This window comes from Leuciscus leuciscus (genome assembly GCF_965113295.1).
Source record: "Leuciscus leuciscus genome assembly, chromosome: 5".
NCBI classification, from domain to species: domain Eukaryota; kingdom Metazoa; phylum Chordata; class Actinopteri; order Cypriniformes; family Leuciscidae; genus Leuciscus; species Leuciscus leuciscus.
The window spans coordinates 38,332,724-38,354,900 of record NC_138729.1 but is presented as its reverse complement, the minus strand read 5'-3'; the positions used below and the strand labels follow the sequence as shown (position 1 = coordinate 38,354,900).

The 22,177-nt window shown below is 38.8% G+C and overlaps 1 protein-coding gene across 1 annotated transcript; it reads left to right on the top strand.

Moving 5' to 3' along the window:
• Positions 1-135: 135 nt before the first annotated feature.
• Positions 136-21,780, top strand: atp6v0a2b (ATPase H+ transporting V0 subunit a2b). The gene is made up of 20 exons (XM_082169618.1): positions 136-926; positions 1,563-1,641; positions 1,917-2,014; positions 2,464-2,601; positions 4,956-5,053; positions 7,710-7,836; positions 7,957-8,039; positions 8,363-8,456; positions 13,261-13,473; positions 13,586-13,736; positions 13,868-14,007; positions 14,203-14,360; positions 17,013-17,103; positions 18,518-18,636; positions 18,726-18,936; positions 19,028-19,147; positions 19,222-19,341; positions 19,437-19,554; positions 20,288-20,459; positions 20,613-21,780. Exons 1-20 carry the CDS (start codon positions 810-812, stop codon positions 20,713-20,715), a joined length of 2,550 nt encoding a protein of 849 aa, XP_082025744.1. The 5' UTR covers positions 136-809; the 3' UTR covers positions 20,716-21,780.
• The last annotated feature ends 397 nt before the right edge of the window (positions 21,781-22,177 follow it).

Sequence of the window (22,177 nt, the reverse complement as noted above, 5' to 3'; positions counted from 1 at the left end):
TGTGGGAACACCGGTCAAGGTGTATTTAATAATATGTTCTTCTAATACTAATAGTTTTAAATATACCAAATTAAATTTAAACTGTACAGGAAATTTTATTGCATTGTATTTAGACTTTTAAATTCGTTTAATTCCAGCGTATCTAGCACAAAAAAGCCGAGACTTTTATTTTGAAGTGTGACTCTACTGTGGAAAGTAAGTGCCGAGTCTCTACTGTGACGGACCAAGAAGTTTGGCTGCATATGAGGTTCGTGTTCGGAAGAGACAGACAGAAACAATCACGAATGATTATCAACTGTTGTTAAACATTACATGATAGTCTGTAAAAGACAACAGGGGGGATAACTCACCGAGATCAGATTACTGAATGAGAGGCCAAACACCTTCGACAGTAGCTTCTAGCTCGGTGCTATCTGGAACCAAGACAGCGCAGATTACAACGGAAAGTCACTTTTATTAAAAGACTCGGTGCTGTGGGATTTCAGCCGAACTTCAACCTGGGATGGACGACCCAACAGTACTGGAGCCTTGGATCTTATTCGTATAAGGACTGCCAGCGGGTTTTCAGTGTTCAGATGTGGCTGTTGGGACTGGAGACGGGAGACGTGTCACTGATAAAGCGACTGAAGCTGAAGCTGAAGTTAGAGCCCCAGCGCTGACAGACATTCATTTATATCAGCCCAGTCCAAGAGTCCAGTCAGGACATAACCTGGACCTGTAGGGTTTCTTATCCACATTTAACTTCACTGCCTGGTGAATTTAACACTTCTTAACCCTCCCCTGGTGAGGATAGGACGTGTTTTGTCAACATGGGTTCGTTGTTTCGGAGTGAGGAGATGTGTCTGGCCCAGCTCTTTCTGCAGTCCGGATCCGCTTATGACTGTATTAATGAACTCGGCGAACTGGGGCTGCTGGAGTTCAGAGACGTAAGTTTATAGTTTCAATAATGGGTTGATTATGTGTATTTCCTGTTTGAAATATTGACTTGGCTTGTGTTTAGCTGACTGGCTCAGTGATATGAATTATGCTATTTAATGCCATTTAAAAGCAGTAGCAAGTGATCTAGTCTTTAATCAGGCCAACATTTCTCTATTTTTAATAAAGTAGGGTAAACTTACCTATTAAGCTCACCAAAATCTACATTGAGACATTTTTAGTGCACAGGATATTGGTTTCAGTACAAGAACTTATGTTAAAATAAAATATTAATCTCTCACACAATATTATTTGATTTTTGTTGCCAATGAGCTCACAACATGTTTTAATAAAAATTCTTGTTTATTTCAAATAACCGTTTTAAAGAATAAGGTACAGAGTCAATCACCAAAACAGAACACTAAAATCAAGCACCAGATCTAAAAGACGTATAAATGTTTAGCACACTTTAGTTTGCACCAATTTTATTATCTCTCATTAAGTCATTAACAAAGGATCTTTGTACAATGTTTAACTCTGTTTAAATTCAAATAGTTAGAATAGAAATGTCATGAAACATTCATTTCCATAATGTAACTTATTTTAATGTACATGATTTACTAATCTGATGTTTTTATTTGTTTCAGCTCAACCCAAGTGTGAACTCTTTTCAGCGCAAGTTTGTCAATGAAATCAAGAAATGTGAAGAGATGGAGAGGATTCTAGGTAAAAGCTTTGCTGTTCAATTCTTAATCTGATAAGGCCAAGGGCATAATTCAAAAATCATGTTACATTTCAGTGAAATGATAGATCTGTTAAAAGGTCTCAATACTTTCTGAACACATGATGGTTGAACCTAAGATATACAAATTAGGTTAATCACATTGCATTCATTTGAGTTTCTTCAGTAAGGTGTATTTCATTTTAATATGTTGTGATGGCTCTTTATCAATGCTCAGAAACAGACATGATAATGAACTCAAAGTGGACTTGTGTAACAGGATATCTTCTGAGGGAAATTAAAAAAGAAGACATCCCACTGCCAGAAGGGGAGGTGAACCCAGCTGCACCATTACCCAAACATGTGATGGTCATAATGGTGAGATCTGTTCAACACTGTTCATTTGTTTAGCTGGTGTTATTAGTTGCCCTTTCAGACACGTTCAAATGTTTTTGTTTTTTTCTCCGGTCTGTATTCTCACTGGCAGTTGCCTAGTCAAACTAGAGTTTTATAATTCTTATTCTGTCTTAGCTGAGCTATTTACTTTTACTTTTGTTATAAAGATAACTTTTAAGAACATTTAAAAACTCCCCTTAATTTACACTGATAGAATATTTGGCATTGGCCCTTTCTTAAATCTATTTGCATATCCATAGTTTTGTCTTGTCTTTATTTAATTAATTTATTGCCTGTATTTGACATTAATGTCAATCAATCAGCTGAAGTCTGTTTTGCAGTTCCTTACTAGATCTCTTTCAGGAATACTTTCCTCATTGATATGAATGCTGATATTTAGTTATGACTGAGGCCTTTGTGCTTTGTTTTAGGAGCAACTTCAGAGACTGGAACTAGAGTTGAGTGAGGTCACCAGGAACAAGGAGAAACTCCAGAAGAACCTTCTAGAACTGACTGAGTACACGCATATGCTGCGCATCACACGCAACTTTGTGCAACACAGTGTAGAGGTAGGACGTGTGATTCCCTGTCACAAGTTTGGAGCTTTTTTTTTTTTTTGCTTAAATAAAAAGGGAACGTCTGACTGGTGGAAGGATTTACCATTTTTTGTCATTCATTATCTCAATGTTATTGTTAAACAAACAGCTCCATATGAATCAATGTTTAAAAAAAGAAATTAGTTTAGTCTTGTCTGCTTTTTGTCTTTTGTTTCTCTGTGACTATTGATGTTTTTGATGCATGACCACGTTCGACCTCTTTGGTGTAATTGAAAGGAATTTATCTCTAGAGAGCAGGATTGTGGGTTTCATGCTGGCGATTTGTAGTCACCTGATTTTCAGACTGCCAGAACTTTTAACTCTTTACCTCTTCTTCTTGATCATGGAGGCTATAATGTGTCTAGGGCTGGCCAATATGGCCAAAAAATTATATCTGTATTTTTTGTTGTTGCCTGAATGACGATTTACGGTATATATCTTGGTATTTTTACATTTTTCTATTTGGGTAAAAAAAAGAAGTTATTTCACATTCTGCCCAATATTGTCCTATGAACAATGTTCATATTAAAGGCTATGAAAACAAATAAAGTGAATGTAACCATGTATGCTATGCTATATATTGGACTGCAGAAAAATAGTTAAAATCACATTACAGTGTAACATTACAATCTAAACACACAAATAATGTTTTTTAAAGCAGAAGTTAATTTCACTAAACTAAAAAATGAAAATAAATTTGATTACCCCATTACAATAGTCACTTTACAGTAGGGATGCACCGATTGGGAAATTCTGGGCCGATACCGATACCGATGTTTAACATAACAACTTGGCCGATGGCCGATGCCGATGTTTTTTCTTTTTGTTATTTATTCCTTCTTTTGTGCCACGGAAACATACAAGTCTTTCGGCTCTTGATCACACTATCCTAGAATGAGCACAAATTCAATCAGACCAATTTATGAAACAAAAAAAACCTTTAATGTCACTTTCTGGTTGACAGTTATAACCTTATTTATAAGTTCTTTTTCAGTTGTTATGAAGAGCAATATGAGAGAGAAATTTGGTAATCATTGTCTGACCCAACAAAAAAAACATTATAATATTCATTTTATTTTTCGTGTTCGCATTTATGAGGGAAAAAACACGGGTGAATGTTCATACCCGTACCCGTAGTTCATGAATGTAGCTTCCCCGTACTTTTTGACAAGAGTCCTTGACAGGGAGGCCAGAGTTTCTTTGCAGCTCAAGTCGGCGGCGGTGTGTACAGTTAACGCTCTGTCTGTTGACGGCGCTGAGGGAAAAGCTCCCGCCACTGGAAGAAGCAGTCGCCGCCCATTTGTGTCCTCCTGCGCACCCATCAAAGCCGTGCAGAACGTCTTCAGCACTCGCTGAATACTCCGTGCATACTCCGCCGCTTCTTCTGCTACACACCATGGTCGTTCTTTTCTCGAGAAAATGAGTTTTCTCATAGAAAATAAATAAATAAATGCGTCATTGTACCCAGCACTTCTGAAAATGCACTTCCGAATGCGTCTCTGTCCCCAGCATATCAAACCAAACTGACGCCCATGTGACATCGGCGAATGTCATTTTTATTTCCCGATGGCCGATGGCAGTTAACGAGGCAAATATCGGCCGTTACCGATGTTCAGCCGATGCATCGGTGCATCCCTACTTTACAGTTTTTGCCATCATAAAAATACACTTACCGGTACTTGTTTAAAATCCTACATATGGCACATTTATTGTCCAACAACAAATATTTTAGCAAAATGTAGCTATATTTTAGTCATAATTATTGCATCCTATTCTGTTCCTCTCCGTCTGTTTGGCGCACATGCGCGTGACTGCGCTCTTTCATTGTGTGAAGTTTCAAGTGTGTGAAGTTTAGCGAAGACTCACTTGAGGAAGGCTTGTCCACTCCCGACAGCAAAATGGAAATATTTGCATGACTTTCTAACATTTGCAGATGAAGAATATGTCTGTGAAAAGTTATGCACTAAGGAAAACGCCACATCTCAAAAGCGTTAAACGGCACAAGTATCTGTCAGAGCATCTGATGCGGCAAGCCGCTTTAAACTATAAGTGTCAACTATATCTTAAGAGTTATTTTAAAGCCCTTAATATAAAGCATATCTCATGTTTAGGACAAATTGGATTATGCACTTTCCTCGCAGCAGTCTCCTACGCTATTTTTCAGATGCGCTCATAATATCACACTACTGTATATCGATAAACGGTATTGCCTCATTCTGTATCGTTTATAAAAAAAAATAATTTGATATATCGTACAAACTCAATATACCACAACTATGTGTTTGTGAATCTAATCTCTTGCTGTGTTTCTGCTTGTGTATGATTAGAGGGAGTCGACACAGGCCCAGTATGAAGAGTTTCCGTTTCTAGAGAAAGAACCTGTGATGGACTACACCAGCATGCAGAGGCTTGGAGCCAAGCTTGGGTGAGCAGTGTTTAAAAACATAAAGTTGAAAGTATACTTCCCTTGTCTGCGTTCTGCTCTGGCTCACCAACAGATAATCTGATGTCATTTTCATTATCAGAACAGTCCGCTGTTGCACACCTTCTGTGTGCAGCTCAATTGTTTTGTGTCTGTGTGGACAACAGAGTATGTGTGAATGATTTGATCGCTTGAAAAGAAAGGTCCTCTGCACTCGCAGTCAATGTTGTATAGTTTAAAAGGCTTGCTCGCTCAACTGTATGTGAACAGAGTGAAATGCAGGAAACGGCGTATACCCGGGCCTTAAAGGGATAGTTCACCCAAAAATTTTAAATCCGTCATTAATTTCTCACCCTCATGTCATTCCAAACCCATAAGACTTTAGTTCATCTTCGGAAGACAAAGGAAGATCTTTTTAATGAAATGTGAATGATTTCTGTCCCTCCATGGACAGCTACGGAACTGCCACTTTGACGCTTTAAATAGTTAATAAAGAGATTGTAAAACTAATCCAAATGAATTGAGCGGTTTATTCCACATTTTCTGAAGAGAAAATTATTTGCTTTATATGATGAATAGATTGAATTTAGGCTTTTATTCACATATTACCAGGGTTTGAAATTAACACCCGCCAAATGCGGGTAAAATTTAACTGTGGCAGGTACACTTTCAAATCATTTGCCAATTTGGTGTGTTACTTATTATGTTTACTCACTTTGATGGGGAAGTTTGTGTAAGCCAAATCTGTGCAGATTTAGTGCAAATACTCAACTCGTGAGTGATCTATTAAATGCAGCGTATTGCGCAGAATCTCTGTATCTGTCTGTCTTAAACATGCCCGTCACTACGCAACAAATAACGGCACGTTTGTTCATTTGCACTGAAGCAATAGCGAAGATTATAAAGTATTTGGTTATCAGAAAAGACATTATTTTCCTACATCCTAATTTTTTTTGATGTTCCTTCCTTGTACTGTATTGATCTGTCCACCTAAAACACATTTTTGGTGAAAAGCATGAGGATAAAATTGGAAGTGAGAAGATGCTGGATGACAGGATTTTGTTTGAATAAGAAATATATATAACGTAATCTGGTTCATTTCTTTTCTTTTTTGGAATGGCCGTAACTTAAAAATGTAGTAGCCAAATTGGCCGGTGAGTGAAAATGTTAATTTCAAACCCTGCATGCATATAACCATTTATCAGCTGACACATCAGTTGTGGTAAACGGAAGCTTGAGCATGTTCATTCTCGTGTTATGCAGCACGTTTGAGCTTCCGCAAGAACCAATGAGGTTTAAGCACGTTCGGTCGCGCTTTTGTTTATGTTCGCTGATCAATGTTTAGATGTGGATAAAAGCCTAAATTCAATCTGTTTATCATATAAAACGATTGAGTCTCTTCAGAAAATTGGGACTAAACTGCTCAAATCATATGGATTAATTTTACGATCTCTTTATGAACTTTATGAACAAAGTGGTAGTTGCATAGATTGTCAAAGGAGGTTTTCATTAAAAACAGATTTCATTAAAAACTTTGGTTTGGAACAACATGAGGGCGAGTAATTAATGACAGAATTTTCATTTTTGGGTGAACAAACCCTTTAATGCATTTATATTAGGGCTGGGAATCGATTAAAAAAAATTAACTAATTAATTGCACAATTTCTGTAATTAATTGCAATTAATTGCGCTTCCCCCAAGCTTGTAATCATCAATATTTAAACTTAGAATCACCTAATTAAACAACACAGGAAAAAAAGGGAACAGAAAATAGCCCTATATTAAAATATTAAACATCAATATATCAATATATTATTCTTTTTCAATAATCAATCAACATAATCAATTTAACAGATTATTATTATTATTATTATTTTATTAATTATTAAAACAAAATATAGTCCTACAAAGCTATTATTACCAGAGCATGTGATCAGAGCAGGTCATTTTACCATTGTTGCCCAGCATGGCTATACCAGCTCAGCAAACAGAAGTCAACAGAGAAATTTCACGTTACTTGAGTGGACTTTACTTTTCCAGTGCTTAGTACATGATTGAAGCCTTTGGGCCGTTAACGACAGAGCCGCCGACACACACACACACACACACACACACACACGGAACGGAGAGCTCGCCGCTGCTGGGCCATTAACGACAGAGCGAGCCGACACACACACACACACACACACGCACGCACGCACGCACGCGCGGAGCACAGAGCGCGCCGACCGACCGACACACACACACGCGCGCGCGCGCGGAGCACAGAGCGCGACGCACATACCGAGCGGAAAAGACCCGCTCATGAAAGCTGCCCGAGAATGAAACCTGACCGCCGAACATGGAGGGGGGCGGGACGGCATATTTCGGCCTTTTTAATAGCAGACGCAACAGGAAATCATTAAAACGAGGCAAAAAAAAAAAGTGCTGCGTCAATTGCGTTTTTTTTTTTTTACGCGTTAAACATTTCAAATTAATCGCAAAGATTAACGCGTTAATTCCCCCAGCCCTAATTTATATATATATTTATTTCTGTTTTCTGTATGGATGTTTAAAGGCATGCAAAACCTGTGCTGTTAATATGTTAATATCCAAAAAGTTTTCAATTCATGCCACTGTTGTAAAGTTGAGCTCGTAATCCTCTGTCCCTGCTGCTCAGGTTCATTTCTGGACTCATCCAGAGCGTAAAAATCGAGGCATTTGAGCGAATGCTCTGGAGAGTGTGTAAGGGCTACACCATCCTCAGCTACTCTGAGGTAGACGAGCTTCTGTGCGACCCTGATTCGGTGAGACCAGTTGACATTTGTTTATAACATCAAATCTTTTTGGTAACAAATATGCATGCTTGATTCAGTTTATAGCTATCAGGTTTTTTGTGATGGTCTGTTCTCTGTCTGGTTTGTCAGGGGGAGCCAACCAGGAATGTGGTGTTTCTTATCTCCTACTGGGGAGATCAGATTGGACAGAAAGTTAAGAAGATATGTGACTGGTAACTTGGTTTTTAAATTAAATTTATATATTCTACTTCTACTTAGTGATTCTGTTAGTCTGCTTTAAATAACTTTATTTGTTGAGCAACCATATATCCGCTGCCTTTAACCACGACACACTAACTGATTGCGCCACTGAGACAGATGGGGAGCTGCTGCTGTTGATAAAGATTTATAAATGGCTTGTTCCCTGTTACATTTAGGGGAAGCTTCATGACTGTCATTTCTTAATTTTATTTGAAATCTTTCTGAGTATTTTTATTCTTTTATAGAAAGTAGATTTCCTTTAGTTTTGAAAATATCGTTTTTTTTGTTTCCATAGCTACCACTGTCACTTGTACCCGTACCCGAACAGTAACGAAGAGAGAACAGATGTGGTGGAGGGGCTCCGCACACGCATTCAGGACTTGCACACGGTGAGTCAGGATGAGCTTGTCTTCTCACTTGTTAAAGTTTATGAGACACATTTTGTGTGGAACACGAATGAAGAGTGTAAGTGTGATCTCACTAGTCTATCACTAGTGATAGATGGATGAAAACATAGCTATTGAAAGTCAATGAAAACGTAGTGCAGTGGAAGGAAAAAACACGTTCTGTGTGAATAGCCCTTAGAATGTTACAACTAGATGCTTAGCAACAAACACGTGCCTCGTATTCAGATGCTTTAGACAGTTAAAGAAACCCCATGTGCCGTATCAACAGTCATTTCAGTGTTTGTGGGTGGGATATTGTCAAATGGTGAAGGAAAACATGACAATGGGCTAGTTGCATATGGCCGCATGTTGGATTTCCGATCTAGTGAGTATTTGCATGACGCCAGTGCAGAGAGCCGGAGAAAGACGAAAATTAACTTTTATATTTCTTTATAGAATCTGTTATATCACATAAAATACTACAAAGATCTATATTACTATTACATGAGCCAATGGCATTTAAAAAGTCAGGTCAGGTGAATGAGAGAAAATTTACTTGGACTCATGGTACATATGCAATGCATTCTTATTCTTTGACCAATTATGCCTACTGTAAATATGTAAATATAAATAAATTTAAAAATAAAATATAGCAAAACATTTTGTGTAAAAACAAGGTAAGATTATACCCATCAGTTAGCATCCATTCTCAACAAGAAATATATTAATTTCTCAAAAATATTCGTATTACATGCACTTGTTGTGCAACATTGTAACTGCAATGGGTATAAAAATATCATAAAACAATTATACCTATACAATGGAATTCTGCAGCCTACCTGGATCAGAACAATATGTTTTGTGCTTCCCTGAGAACAGACTACTCAAATGAAGGCTTACAACTACAGGAAAAACCATGATTAGAGAGTTGTTTGCCTAAAATATCCTGTAAACATTCACTCCTTTGCCCTGTGAGACACAGACCTTCATTTATCTTCATAAATACTATTTTCTCAGTTCTGCGCATATTTTCACTTGCCTACATCAACTTTCTTCATCAATATTGTCACCACTTATTTTATGTTTACACCCTGTTCTCTTTTCATCAAATTATCTTTTTAGATAAAAACAAGGGCTGTAAAAGGGTACTCTTAATAAATAGTTGTGATTAATTTACATTTCTTTAACTGTAGTTAACACAAAATAAGAGTTGTGTGTGTATATTTTACTCGTAGTAAAATGTATTGAATGTGCTGCTTATAGATACCAGACAGACAATGATTTATGCAACAGATGCTCTTTACGCATCGCACTTGCACAAAAATAGGCTAAATGCTGTAATTAATAGAAATGCACAGGGGAAATACAAACACTGAATATTATATTCAAACCTATAATAATTAAATTACTAAATAATACAGTTAACAGTTAGCATTTATAATGCTACCAAATAAAATTACTAAACCATACACTTAATGTTTAAGTAGGGCAGGTTAGTTTCAAAGGCATTTGAGTTTGCTTGTGACCGCTCTGTAAGAGAGAGAAAGAAGAATTTGTTAGTGGCCCAGCTAAGCACATGATATTCATGAGGTCTAGGCTCCGGACAAGTCTCCACGAGTGAATCATGTGTATTTGATACTCTCAACACGCACTGTTCCTTTCAGGTTCCTGTTCAAGTGTCATAATCAGGACAAAATATAGGAAAACCTATGAAAATGAAAAGGCCCAGTCAATCATGAAAATAATTGGTCTGTTTCTGTGCTTAAAATGTTTCTCGATTGATTGAAGATACAGTGAGGAAAATAAGTATTTGAACACCCTGCTATTTTGCAAGTTCTCCCACTTAGAAATCATGGAGGGGTCTAAAATTGTCATCGTAGGTGCATGTCCACTGTGAGAGACATAATCTAAAAAAAAAAATCCAGAAATCACAATGTATGATTTTTTTAACTATTTATTTGTATGATACAGCTGCAAATAAGTATTTGAACACCTGAGAAAATCAATGTTAATATTTGGTACAGTAGCCTTTGTTTGCAATTACAGAGGTCAAACGTTTCCTGTAGTTTTTCACCAGGTTTGCACACACTGCAGGAGGGATTTTGGCCCACTCCTCCACACAGATCTTCCCTAGATCAGTCAGGTTTCTGGGCTGTCGCTGAGAAACACGGAGTTTGAGCTCCCTCCAAAGATTCTCTATTGGGTTTAGGTCTGGAGACTGGCTAGGCCACGCCAGAACCTTGATATGCTTCTTACAGAGCCACTCCTTGGTTATCCTGGCTGTGTGCTTCGGGTCATTAGCCGCGTTTCCACTGTCGGGCCAGGGCCAGTCGCGTTTCCACTGTCACTTCCGGGGCTTGATCGGGGCTTACTCGGGGCCAACGGCCAGGATTTCTGGCCCATCGAATACCTTGGGCCAGCTCGGGCTAGAGGCGTGGTCAAGATAAAAGGCGGAGTTTATCGGTGTTAGGGAAAGTTATGGTCTGCGGCAAGATGCACATTTCACTTTTTTATATCGCGAAAATTAAACGCTGCTCGAAATGGAGAATCGCCTGTACTGGTCTGTCGAAGATACCAAAGCTCTTCTGAGCATTTGGGCAGAAGAAAGGGTACAACGTCAATTTGATAAAATACATCGTTGCTGAACTTGCTAAGCTAAGCATTCAGCGAACAACGCTTCAAGTTCGGGAAAAAATAAAAAGGTTGTGGGCGCAGTACAAGGCGATTAAAACGCACAATGGACAAAGCGGTGCCCAGAGAAGGAACTTTCCATGGTTCGACTTGATGGACAGTGTGCTGGGTCACCGTCCCTCTGTTAGTGGAGAGACAAGTCGGGACACTATGGCAGCCGCGGACGGTGAGTTAATACATGCTATCTTCTTAAAATCTAAGTTTTCTAACTTCCTGCCTGAATGAACATCATAATTCCCGCTGAAATGGGTGGGGTTGTATGACGTTTGATCCAGGAAGGCGTGTTAAGGGCGGGGTTTAGGGCAGCGCTGCAGGGCTAATGGCCCGGCAGTGGAAACGCAAGCCCGGTGCTTGAGGCCCGAGGCCACTGGCCCGGCTCGGCTCGCTGTTAGCCCTAGCCCGGCCCTGGCCCGACAGTGGAAACGCGGCTATTGTCATGTTGAAAGACCCAGCCTCGACCCATCTTCAATGCTCTAACTGAGGGAAGGAGGTTGTTCCCCAAAATCTCGCAATACATGGCCCCGGTCATCCTCTCCTTAATACAGTGCAGTCGCCCTCTCCCATGTGCAGAAAAACACCCCCAAAGCATGATGCTACCACCCCCATGCTTCACAGTAGGGATGGTGTTCTTGGGATGGTACTCATCATTCTTCTTCCTCCAAACACGTTTAGTGGAATTATGACCAAAAAGTTCTATTTTGGTCTCATCTGACCACATGACTTTCTCCCATGACTCCTCTGGATCATCCAAATGGTCATTGGCAAACTTAAGACGGGCCTTGACATGTGCTGGTTTAAGCAGGGGAACCTTCCGTGCCATGCATGATTTCAAACCATGACGTCTTAGTGTATTACCAACAGTAACCTTGGAAACGGTGGTCCCAGCTCTTTTCAGGTCATTGACCAGCTCCTCCCGTGTAGTTCTGGGCTGATTTCTCACCTTTCTTAGGATCATTGAGACCCCACGAGGTGAGATCTTGCATGGAGCCCCAGTCCGAGGGAGATTGACAGTCATGTTTAGCTTCTTCCATTTTCTAATGATTGCTCCAACAGTGGACCTTTTTTCACCAAGCTGCTTGGCAATTTCCCCGTAGCCCTTTCCAGCCTTGTGGAGGTGTACAATTTTGTCTCTATAGTGTCTTTGGACAGCTCTTTGGTCTTGGCCATGTTAGTAGTTGGATTCTTACTGATTGTATGGGGTGGACAGGTGTCTTTATGCAGCTAACGACCTCAAACAGGTGCATCTAATTTAGGATAATAAATGGAGTGGAGGTGGACATTTTAAAGGCAGACTAACAAGTCTTTGAGGGTCAGAATTCTAGCTGATAGACAGGTGTTGAAATACTTATTTGCAGCTGTATCATACAAATAAATAGTTAAAAAATCATATATTGTGATTTCTGGATTTTTTTTTTTTGATTATGTCTCTCACAGTGGACATGCACCTACGATGACAATTTCAGACCCCTCCATGATTTCCAAGTGGGAGAACTTGCAAAATAGCAGGGTGTTCAAATACTTATTTTCCTCACTGTATATGCTGATCAGCAGGGCAAAATGCTCTTATGTTCATCTGAGTGCACCGTTCAGAAACCAGGGCAATAAATGCCATGTGTGGCTGCTCGTGTCACGTGTCATTGACCTTCTGGAAAATACACACATCCTATAGGCCTAATTATTAATACTTCTAGAACAGCAGTTTTCTATCTGTATATATCTTTTCTCTTATAATTATGACAAAGTTGCTTGTTTTCAACTTATTTTTAGCACATTAACACTCTTATTAACTGCAAGACATTAAATGAATCAAGCACAATCAATTGTGTGATTCCAAAAATTACAAAGTACGAACTGTTTGTTATTGAGAATTTTTTGTAAAAATTGTTATTTATATATATCATATTTTATTAATAAACGACCAGTAAATATATGAATAAATAAATACAATTTCATTTTAAGTCATCCTGCAGTCCTTTTGAAGTTTGCTAAGGCCCCCTGTTTGAACCACCACCCTTGGGACGTAATAGAAGACTCTTTTATGTTTTACTCTTGAAAGTGCATTTGTGAACCTGTTCTTGAAAGCGTTGTTGAAATGCTTTTGGTGGTTTCTTCATAGGTTCTTTACCGCACTGAGGATTACCTGAGGCAGGTGTTGATCAAGGCCTCAGAGTCTGTGTACATTTGGGTAATCCAGGTTAAGAAAATGAAGGCCATATACCACATCCTCAACCTCTGCAGTTTTGATGTCACAAACAAGTGCCACATAGCTGAGGGGTGGTGTCCTGTAAATGATCTGCCTGCTCTTCGGAGAGCGCTAGAGGATGGATCGGTAAGCAACCTGACATTATTTCAGGTGGCGCATTAATTCAAATACATCTGATTGATTTGTGTGCACACATCCTTAACTCTGCTGTGCTATTTTTGTTGTTTTGTTTCATCAGAGGAAGAGTGGAGCCACAGTTCCGTCATTTGTCAATCGTATCCCAAGCAGTGACACTCCACCGACCCTCATACGCACCAACAAGTTTACCTCAGGCTTTCAGAATATAGTGGACGCTTACGGCGTGAGCAGCTACAGAGAGGTCAACCCAGGTGAGAGGGCAGCTGTTTAAAAGACAAAGGACATTTTTTTACATCCTCAGTCATATATACATGTCCTCAATGCTTCATACATATAGATGCTTAGATAAGATGTGAATGTTTTTTTTTATCACACCTCACAGCTCCATATACAATCATTACCTTTCCCTTCCTGTTTGCCGTGATGTTTGGAGACCTCGGGCACGGCATCATCATGGCACTGTTTGCTCTGTGGATGGTTCTCTATGAGAATGACCGCAAACTGAAGAGAACCAGGAATGAGGTGCATTCAGCTTGCTGTTTTGACATGGCTGTATTTGCCTACAACCAAGCATTAACTTTCTTCTCTCATTCATTTAGATGTGGTTTTTAAAAAGAAATCGAATGCTAAGACATTATTTAGCCTTAGTAATAGTTTACTGTTTCTGTTTCTGTTAACTGCATTACAGTTTGATTGACATTGTATTCATTTGTTTAGATCTGGAACATTTTTTTCGAGGGCCGTTACATCATTCTGTTGATGGGCGTATTTTCAGTCTACACCGGATTAATATACAACGACTGCTTCTCCAAATCACTCAACCTGTTCGGCTCAGGATGGAATGTCAGCGCCATGTTCAAGCATGGAGACTGGAAGTGAGTGTTCAAAGCACAGAATACAGTGTACTGCATCCTTTAAATTTTTTTTGGTTTTTTAAATGACTCTTTATGCTGGATACACTACCATTCAAAATTTTGGGGTTCGTCAGATATGTATATATATTAGTGGTGGGCCGTTATCGGCGTTAACGTGCTGCGTTAACGCGAGACTCTTATCGCGCGATAAAAAAAATATCGCCGTTAATCTATTCTCCAAGTTGGGTTGGGAGATGGCTCTATACTACACAAGCTATGATGACGCAATCTACCCGCGGCCGCGAGGTAAACCCGGCTGCAACGCATATTCGTCGTCATCTTAAGTAAACACGGCTGAAAGTGAAAGCTGGTGAAAAAGATCAGTGCAACATCCATTATTTGGACTTGGTTCGGGTTTAAGCCTTCAGACGAGCAGCAGCAAACTATATACAGAGTGTGTGGGGTCAGCACGCCAGAATACAGTTATCTTTCGTGCTTGAACTTACAATAACACACACAATTATGCCAAAATGTCCGTTTTGTCGAGTATCTTCATAACATAAGAGCTGTCTTATGATGAACGTCAAGTTCAAGTTGTGAAAGAATGAGGCGCGTGCGAGAGCCGCGTCTCCGTCAGCTGGTCTTAAAGAGACAGCAGCCAATAAAGCTTTCTGTCAGTAAAGTTAATCAAAGAACAAAAAGAACAGAGAAAATGACTCACTGCTGTTGACTAAAGTTTTTTTTTTTTTTTTTTTTGCTATAATAAGGATTAGTCTATATTTAATTTATGCAGTGCAGTTTGACAATTTCGGTATATGTCCTAGGTCTACCTGTTTGACAGGCACAGGTAAATATGACATTTATTTTTAACTCTTGTATTATTGAGACTAATAACAATATTGAATTTATTTTAATTTGAAAACAGTGCATTTAGTTGTTGTTTCTAGTTTTGAGTTGAGAAATGGGCTACAAATTTCAGCATTATCACTAATCTGTGTGTGCATTTTACTTGAGAAATAAGCAAGTTAACTCATGAAACCATTTGTTTACTATATCGCAATCACATATCGCAATATATAATCACAATATGACATTTTCCCCAAATCGTGCAGCCATACTTTTCAGAAAAATGTATTTCGTATCATTGTCTTGTGAACTAGTCATTTAGCTTTTGATCAATAGTGATTGGCATGTTAAATCCCACACCTGGTGTGTGTTCCTTTGGAGGGTGTGGTTGTCAGGTAGGGGAGGGGGCCCATGAGCTTCAGTGCCCAGGGGCCCCTGGGGGTACTAATCCAGCCTTGCTTAGTGGTGTAGCACATCATCTCGATTTTAAGAATCGTTGTTGTGTTTCTTTTTAACTGAAAAGACATCAGTTAGACAATATTCTAATTTTAAATTTGGGGTTTCATAAGCTCCAAGCCATAATTAACATTAGACCTACTTAAGTCTCTGCAGCTAGTGTACTTAAATTTTATTTATCTGCAAAATTATGTTGTATACTTACAGTTTTGCACAATATGTTCTCAAAACTACATACACCCTTTAAAAAAAAATACATTTAGCAGTTGTTTAGCATGGGTCTGTGTAATCTGTTCTGAAATGGTTTTATTATAATATACTGTAAATCGTTATCGCAAGAGGCTGCAATGTATATCACAATATAGATTTTAGGCCATATCGCCCATCCCTAATTGATAGCCTATAGTAGTTGATAATAACATAGGCCTACCTAATGTTGCCTACGGACGGTAACAGTACAGTAGTAACCTTTTACAGTCTATGAGTAGAACAGCTTTCTCAAGCAGTTTATGATGCATTTTGGAAACAGGAGATGAGCCCCTGGTCTAATGCGCCACCTGGCTTGAGAAACCCGTTCTCAAAGACTTACTTTTATAGTCATTATTTGGGTAGCAAACATATTCTGAATGCCTTCGGCAGAATTCAAATGAGCCATTTTAATCTAGATTAATCTAGATTAATTTCAAAATTAATCTAGATTAATCTAGATTAAAAAAATTAATCTATGCCCACCTCTAATATATATATATATATATATATATATATATATATATAATAAAATAAAATAAAAATTCAAAGAATTTAATAGATAATATATTTAACAAGGACACATTAAATTGCTATATTATATCCAAGAATCCTGAAAAACATGTATGTACATATTAGAATAATTTATGAAGAATTATATGACTCTGAAGACTGGAGTAATTGCTGCCAAAAAATCTGATTTGACATAACAGGAATAAATTAAATTTTAAAATATATTCAATTAGAAAATAGTTATTTTAAATTGTAATAATATTTCGCAATATTACAGTTTTTACTGTATATTTATTAATTAATGGCAGCCTTCGTGAGCAAAGGATACATCTTTCAAAAACATTCCAAGTTTTACTGACCCCAAATTTATGAATGGTAGTGTAATCCCTGCAATCATATATATATGAAGTCAATCAATGTAAAAATTTCAAGTGGATTTCAAATGTATTTACCAAGACATCCACAATGCTGACAGCAAAATTTGGAGCTTTGTGCTGGTGGAGATGATGCAGATAATGCAATTTTATTTGTAGGGAACATCAGATTTCTCGTGTACAGTATGTGGCTCTAATGTGCTCTTTTTTTCTTTCTTTTTTTTCTCCTCTTCCTAAGTTTGAGCACTGTCAGCTCAAATCGCTTTCTTGCACTGAATCCAAACATCACAGGAGTCTTTAAAGGGCCTTATCCTGTGGGAATAGACCCGGTAGGTCTCTGACTTCATTTTATTACTATGTAATCAGAACAAATGAATCAATTTACTATCACCACCATAAAAACAAGTGTAACGGAGGGTGAAAGTCTATGGTTGGTATATAGCATAGATTAGGGGTGCGCCAAAATATCGATATGGCGATATTTTCTCCCGCGATCGATTCTCGATGCGCTCTTGCCAAGTATCGATCTTAAAAGCCGTTAGGGCGGGCGTACACGGTGCGAGTTCGGACACTCGGGAGGTCGTGATATTGCACACGTTGCGAGTCAGCTTAACTGATAATCGCGTCAAAGCAGCTGGTACACGGCACGACTGTCCTGCACAAATTTTATCCCGAGCCGGCAGCAATCACGTGGGCTTTTGCGCTAAACACAGAGACCGTCATGTTGCATGCCTGCAGGCAAAGCTTCAGATAGAAAAATGACATAAATGTGTGTGCAAATGATTTGTTGAAAAGCAGAGAACAGTAGCCATTCCTTTCAACATAAAAACTTGAGAGAGAGAGAGAGAGAGAGAGAGAGAGAGAAAAAGTGTGTGTGTGTGTGACAGTGTATGCGCAGCTGCCACTGAGGTATAGCCCCATCGACGTGGTTGTGTATGATTAGGGCAATAGGGGACAGATGGTGAAAATCGGGCCGACTCCCCGAATTTTTTAAACATGTTTAAAATTTATCGGGAGGTCGGTAGGTGCTCGTAACGTGCTCGGCTCGTTTCCTCTCACACGCTGCGAGCCGCGACCATGCGAGCATCATCGATTCCACTCGATTTCTCCCGAGTGAAAAAAATCATCTGCGAGCAAAACAAAAATAGTGTCTGTGACTGTTTTGTTGCAACTGATAAGACACAATTTGTTTCTGTTATTGTGTTTCATCCCAAAAAAAAAATGGAGATTCATTTTCCTAATTAAAAAAAAAATCTTTTTATTTCTTAAAACATGATATATTGTGAGTTATTACTGATAATATATCGATTATCGCCATATCGTGATATTATCGGTATCGTGAACAATGTATCGCGTATCGTATCGTATCGTATCGTATCGTATCGTGAGGTACCCAGTGATTCCCAGCCCTAGCATAGATTATATGTTGTATGTATACAGGGGTGGAATATCAATGTACAATATACACACAATGCACCATACAGATTCTCACAAGTACTTACAAGTGAATGACACAGTGCTAGTTCAAATATACATAAACAACACAATAATAAGAACTGAAATGTAGGAGTGCTGCAACTTAATGTAGGATATTGCCACAATGCACGATTAGGAATGTATGCATGTCACTTTACTTAATATCTTAATTGGTTTGCTGGGTGAATGAAAAGCTATGAGTTTATAATCTTGATAAAATGTATAATTATTTTTAATTTAATATTAGTTTATTTGCACTCTCTATAGATCTGGAACCTGGCATCAAACCGTCTCACCTTCCTGAACTCCTATAAGATGAAGATGTCTGTGATTGTAGGAATAATCCACATGACTTTTGGAGTCGTCCTTGGCGTTTTCAATCACCTGTGGGATATTTGAAAAGCTATTTCCAATAGATTGGTGTTAAATGTTGTGACTTTGATCCTTCTAATGCTTCATATGTTCTTCTGTTCAGGCACTTCAGACGGACATATAATCTGTACCTGATATTTATTCCTGAGCTGCTCTTCCTGCTGTGTCTCTTCGGCTATCTGGTCTTCATGATCGTCTATAAGTGGCTGTTTTTCACAGTCCGAGACTCTCAGACAGCTCCCAGCATCCTCATCCACTTTATCAACATGTTCCTGATGCAGGGGGACTCCAACCGACCCCTTTTCCCAGGACAGGTTAGACTCAAAGAACCAGATGTGCAGCCATTCCACTTTTACATGCTAAAAAGATTGGTTTCTTTTTATTTACTTTCCCTCTTTCCCATAGGCCGGGTTTCAAGTGTTCCTGGTGATTGTGGCCGTGTTCTCTGTGCCTGTGTTATTATTGGGAAAACCTCTCTACCTCTACTGGCAACACAAGGGCAGAGACCACCTGAGCATGTACAGGGTGAGGATCCTCTTTTTGTGTGTGTTCACCAGTTAGCTGAAGCCTGTTGGCTCATTTTCTCTTTCTCTCTGTAGGGGTATCAGCGTGTACGACGGAACAGTGAGGAGGAGCTCTCTCTCATGCAAGTTCATGATATGGAGGAAGGCAGCAGCCTGGACAGCCACTCCTCCAGCTCTGACAGCCAATCAGAGGAGGTGTGAGACATTCAGAACCAACCAGTTCAGTACACCGTTTGGTGTGAATAAACAACTTTGACTATGAGCCTAAGAATGTTTCTTTTCTTCTACAGCTTGATTTTGCAGATCTGTTCCTCAATCAGTCCATCCACACTATAGAGTACTGTCTGGGCTGCATCTCTAACACTGCGTCTTACCTCCGCCTGTGGGCTCTCAGCCTGGCACATGCCCGTGAGTAACATATCCATGAATGACCGTTACGTTTTGTATGAGGAGTGCTAAAAAATAATAAAAAGAAATGATAAAAAAAGGAAACTGCGATGGTATTTCTAAAAAAAAGAATTCCCTTCAACAACTTTTGTTTTTTATTGAAGAATATACAGTTCTTAACTTCTGGAGTTACAAAGTAAATTGTGGTTTGTTTATTAATGCATATCTCCTAGTGTGTGTTAATAAAATACTCTGAAACAAGAAGCTTTATCATAATTAATTACAGCAGAAATACTGGGTGAAATATTTTAGCCTATAATGGGGGGCCTTCGATTTTTCTGTTGGACAATGACCGGCTTCTAAAGGATTGGTTCACCCAAAAATGAAAATTCTGTCAGAATTTCGTTCATCTTTGGAACCTTTTTTAATGAAATCTGAGAGCTTTCTGTCCCTCCATTGACAGGCTATGCAACTACCATAGACTAGTCACATGGATCACTTTTGTGATGTCTTTACTACCTTTCTGGGACTTGGAAGTGGTAGTTGCATAGTCACAGAATTTGGGTAAACTAACCATTTAAGTAGAGAACTATTTATGAGTAGAGAACCGCTGGTCGAGATTAAAAAACATCTAAAATAGTACCGGTACTCATCATTTGTAACAGCCAGTCAAGTGCAAATTGGCCATTAAAAATGTCTAGAATATGGTCCATTTAAAATAAAAGAATGCTAAACGTGTTTTGTTGTGATCCAGAGCTCTCCGAAGTATTGTGGGCGATGGTGATGCGGGACGGCCTACGTGTGGACACCGGTTGGGGTGTTGTGCTCCTTGTGCCTGCTTTTGGTCTGTTTGCTGTCCTCACTGTGTCCATCCTGCTGGTGATGGAGGGACTTTCAGCCTTCCTTCATGCTCTCAGACTCCACTGGTCAGTACAACACCTCAAATATACACCACTATCACCAAAACCATGCATTAATGTAGTCCATCGCGCTCAGGCGAGATTTGGACATCAGCAATCACATCAAAGTTAGTTGCTGAACACAAATGATTCAAACGGAAATGATCTCTTTCTCCTCAGGGTGGAGTTTCAAAATAAGTTCTACAGCGGCGCTGGCGTCAAGTTTGTACCGTTTGCCTTCTCTCTCATGCACAGCAGCTTTGAAAACGAAGGGCTGTTGTGAATTGTGGGACGCTAAAGACCAGACCTGAGCGGATCTGTGAGCTTAATTTTTACCAGATTTATATACAGTGATGTTGCACTACATGCCAAACTGGCCCAACCAAATACTCTTTCCAGATTATATATGTTCCATATCAGCATTGACACACTGAGGCACATCAGATGCTCTGCTGCAACCATCAACTCAAACACTGAGGTAAAGCAAAGACAAAGACTCTGGACTGTAAATAGGACTCTTGAGTGCTTTAGATCTCTTGAATGTATTGTCAGCTCTTCACAAAAGTGCAGTTTTGGAATATCATTTTTCTACCATGTTGCCGGTTGGCTGTGCAGAGATGCTCATTTCTCCATAGCTGAGCACATTCCATGAGTGACATTAGGATTTCATTTTCATCCTGCTGTTTTCATCCTCCACAGCGTTGAGACATGATTCTGGCTCATGTCGATCATTCATAGTGTTGATCTAGTGCTGTAAAGATCAGAGAGCTTCATAAGGCTCAGTGTTTGATTTAAATTCTTCTGCAGATGATCTTCCTGGTGGTTTAAAAATCTCCTGCAGAAGCCCTACTTAGCCCACTGGAGGCTCTGATATTTCTAAGTGCCAAACATGCTGAATGTATTCAAATGGGTGGTGGATAAAATTGTTCAGTTAAAGTCATTTCGAATTTATTAATTTAATGAAATACATTGTATCATCTGTGTTGCTGTTCAGGGCAAAGCTTAAAGTCTGAGAGTTGTGAAACTGTCAGTCATATCATTTTAATTGAATCGTAAATGGAGATGTTTTAGTGTTTTAACCACCATAGATCTGTTCAATTACTCTGTTCTGACTCTTCAGAGTAGTGCTTTTTTTTTTTTTTACTCAATTTAATGTGACACTTTGGTGTGTGGATTGTGAGCCACTGAATTCATTCCCTTTTTTTTTTTTTTTTTTTTAAATGTATTAATCATACTAATTTTGATTTCTATCTTTCATTTGAAGATTCTGTGCTTAGATAACTTACATTCCGTATTTTGCACAGGAGCTCAATATTTAACATTACAAAATAAAAATCAAACCTGTGAAGATTGTTTGATTGAATTTCTTTTGATCTCAGTGCCATTTGTAAGACTTAAATTTAACATCACTTTATTTATTCCTAATTATTGAATTCATAAACGATTACTTGTAATTTAGCACTTTTTTAAAAATATAGTTCAGCACATGCTAATAGTTGGTTCTTCAAGTCCTTCAATGTCCTATTAGTTTAATCTTTGGTAGTTCTCCAGTTGATGATTCATCCAAAGCTGAAAGTACACTCTTTCTATTACCACATCTTGAACCGGTGAACCATGCAAAAAAGATTTAAGCTGATTTTGCTTTGTGTTCAGAGGTCAGAAAATCTCTAGAACAGCCTAGCTGGTGATGAAAAATGTCTCTTGTGGCTCATTAGTTCCCAAAACACAGACTGAACCAGGGTTCA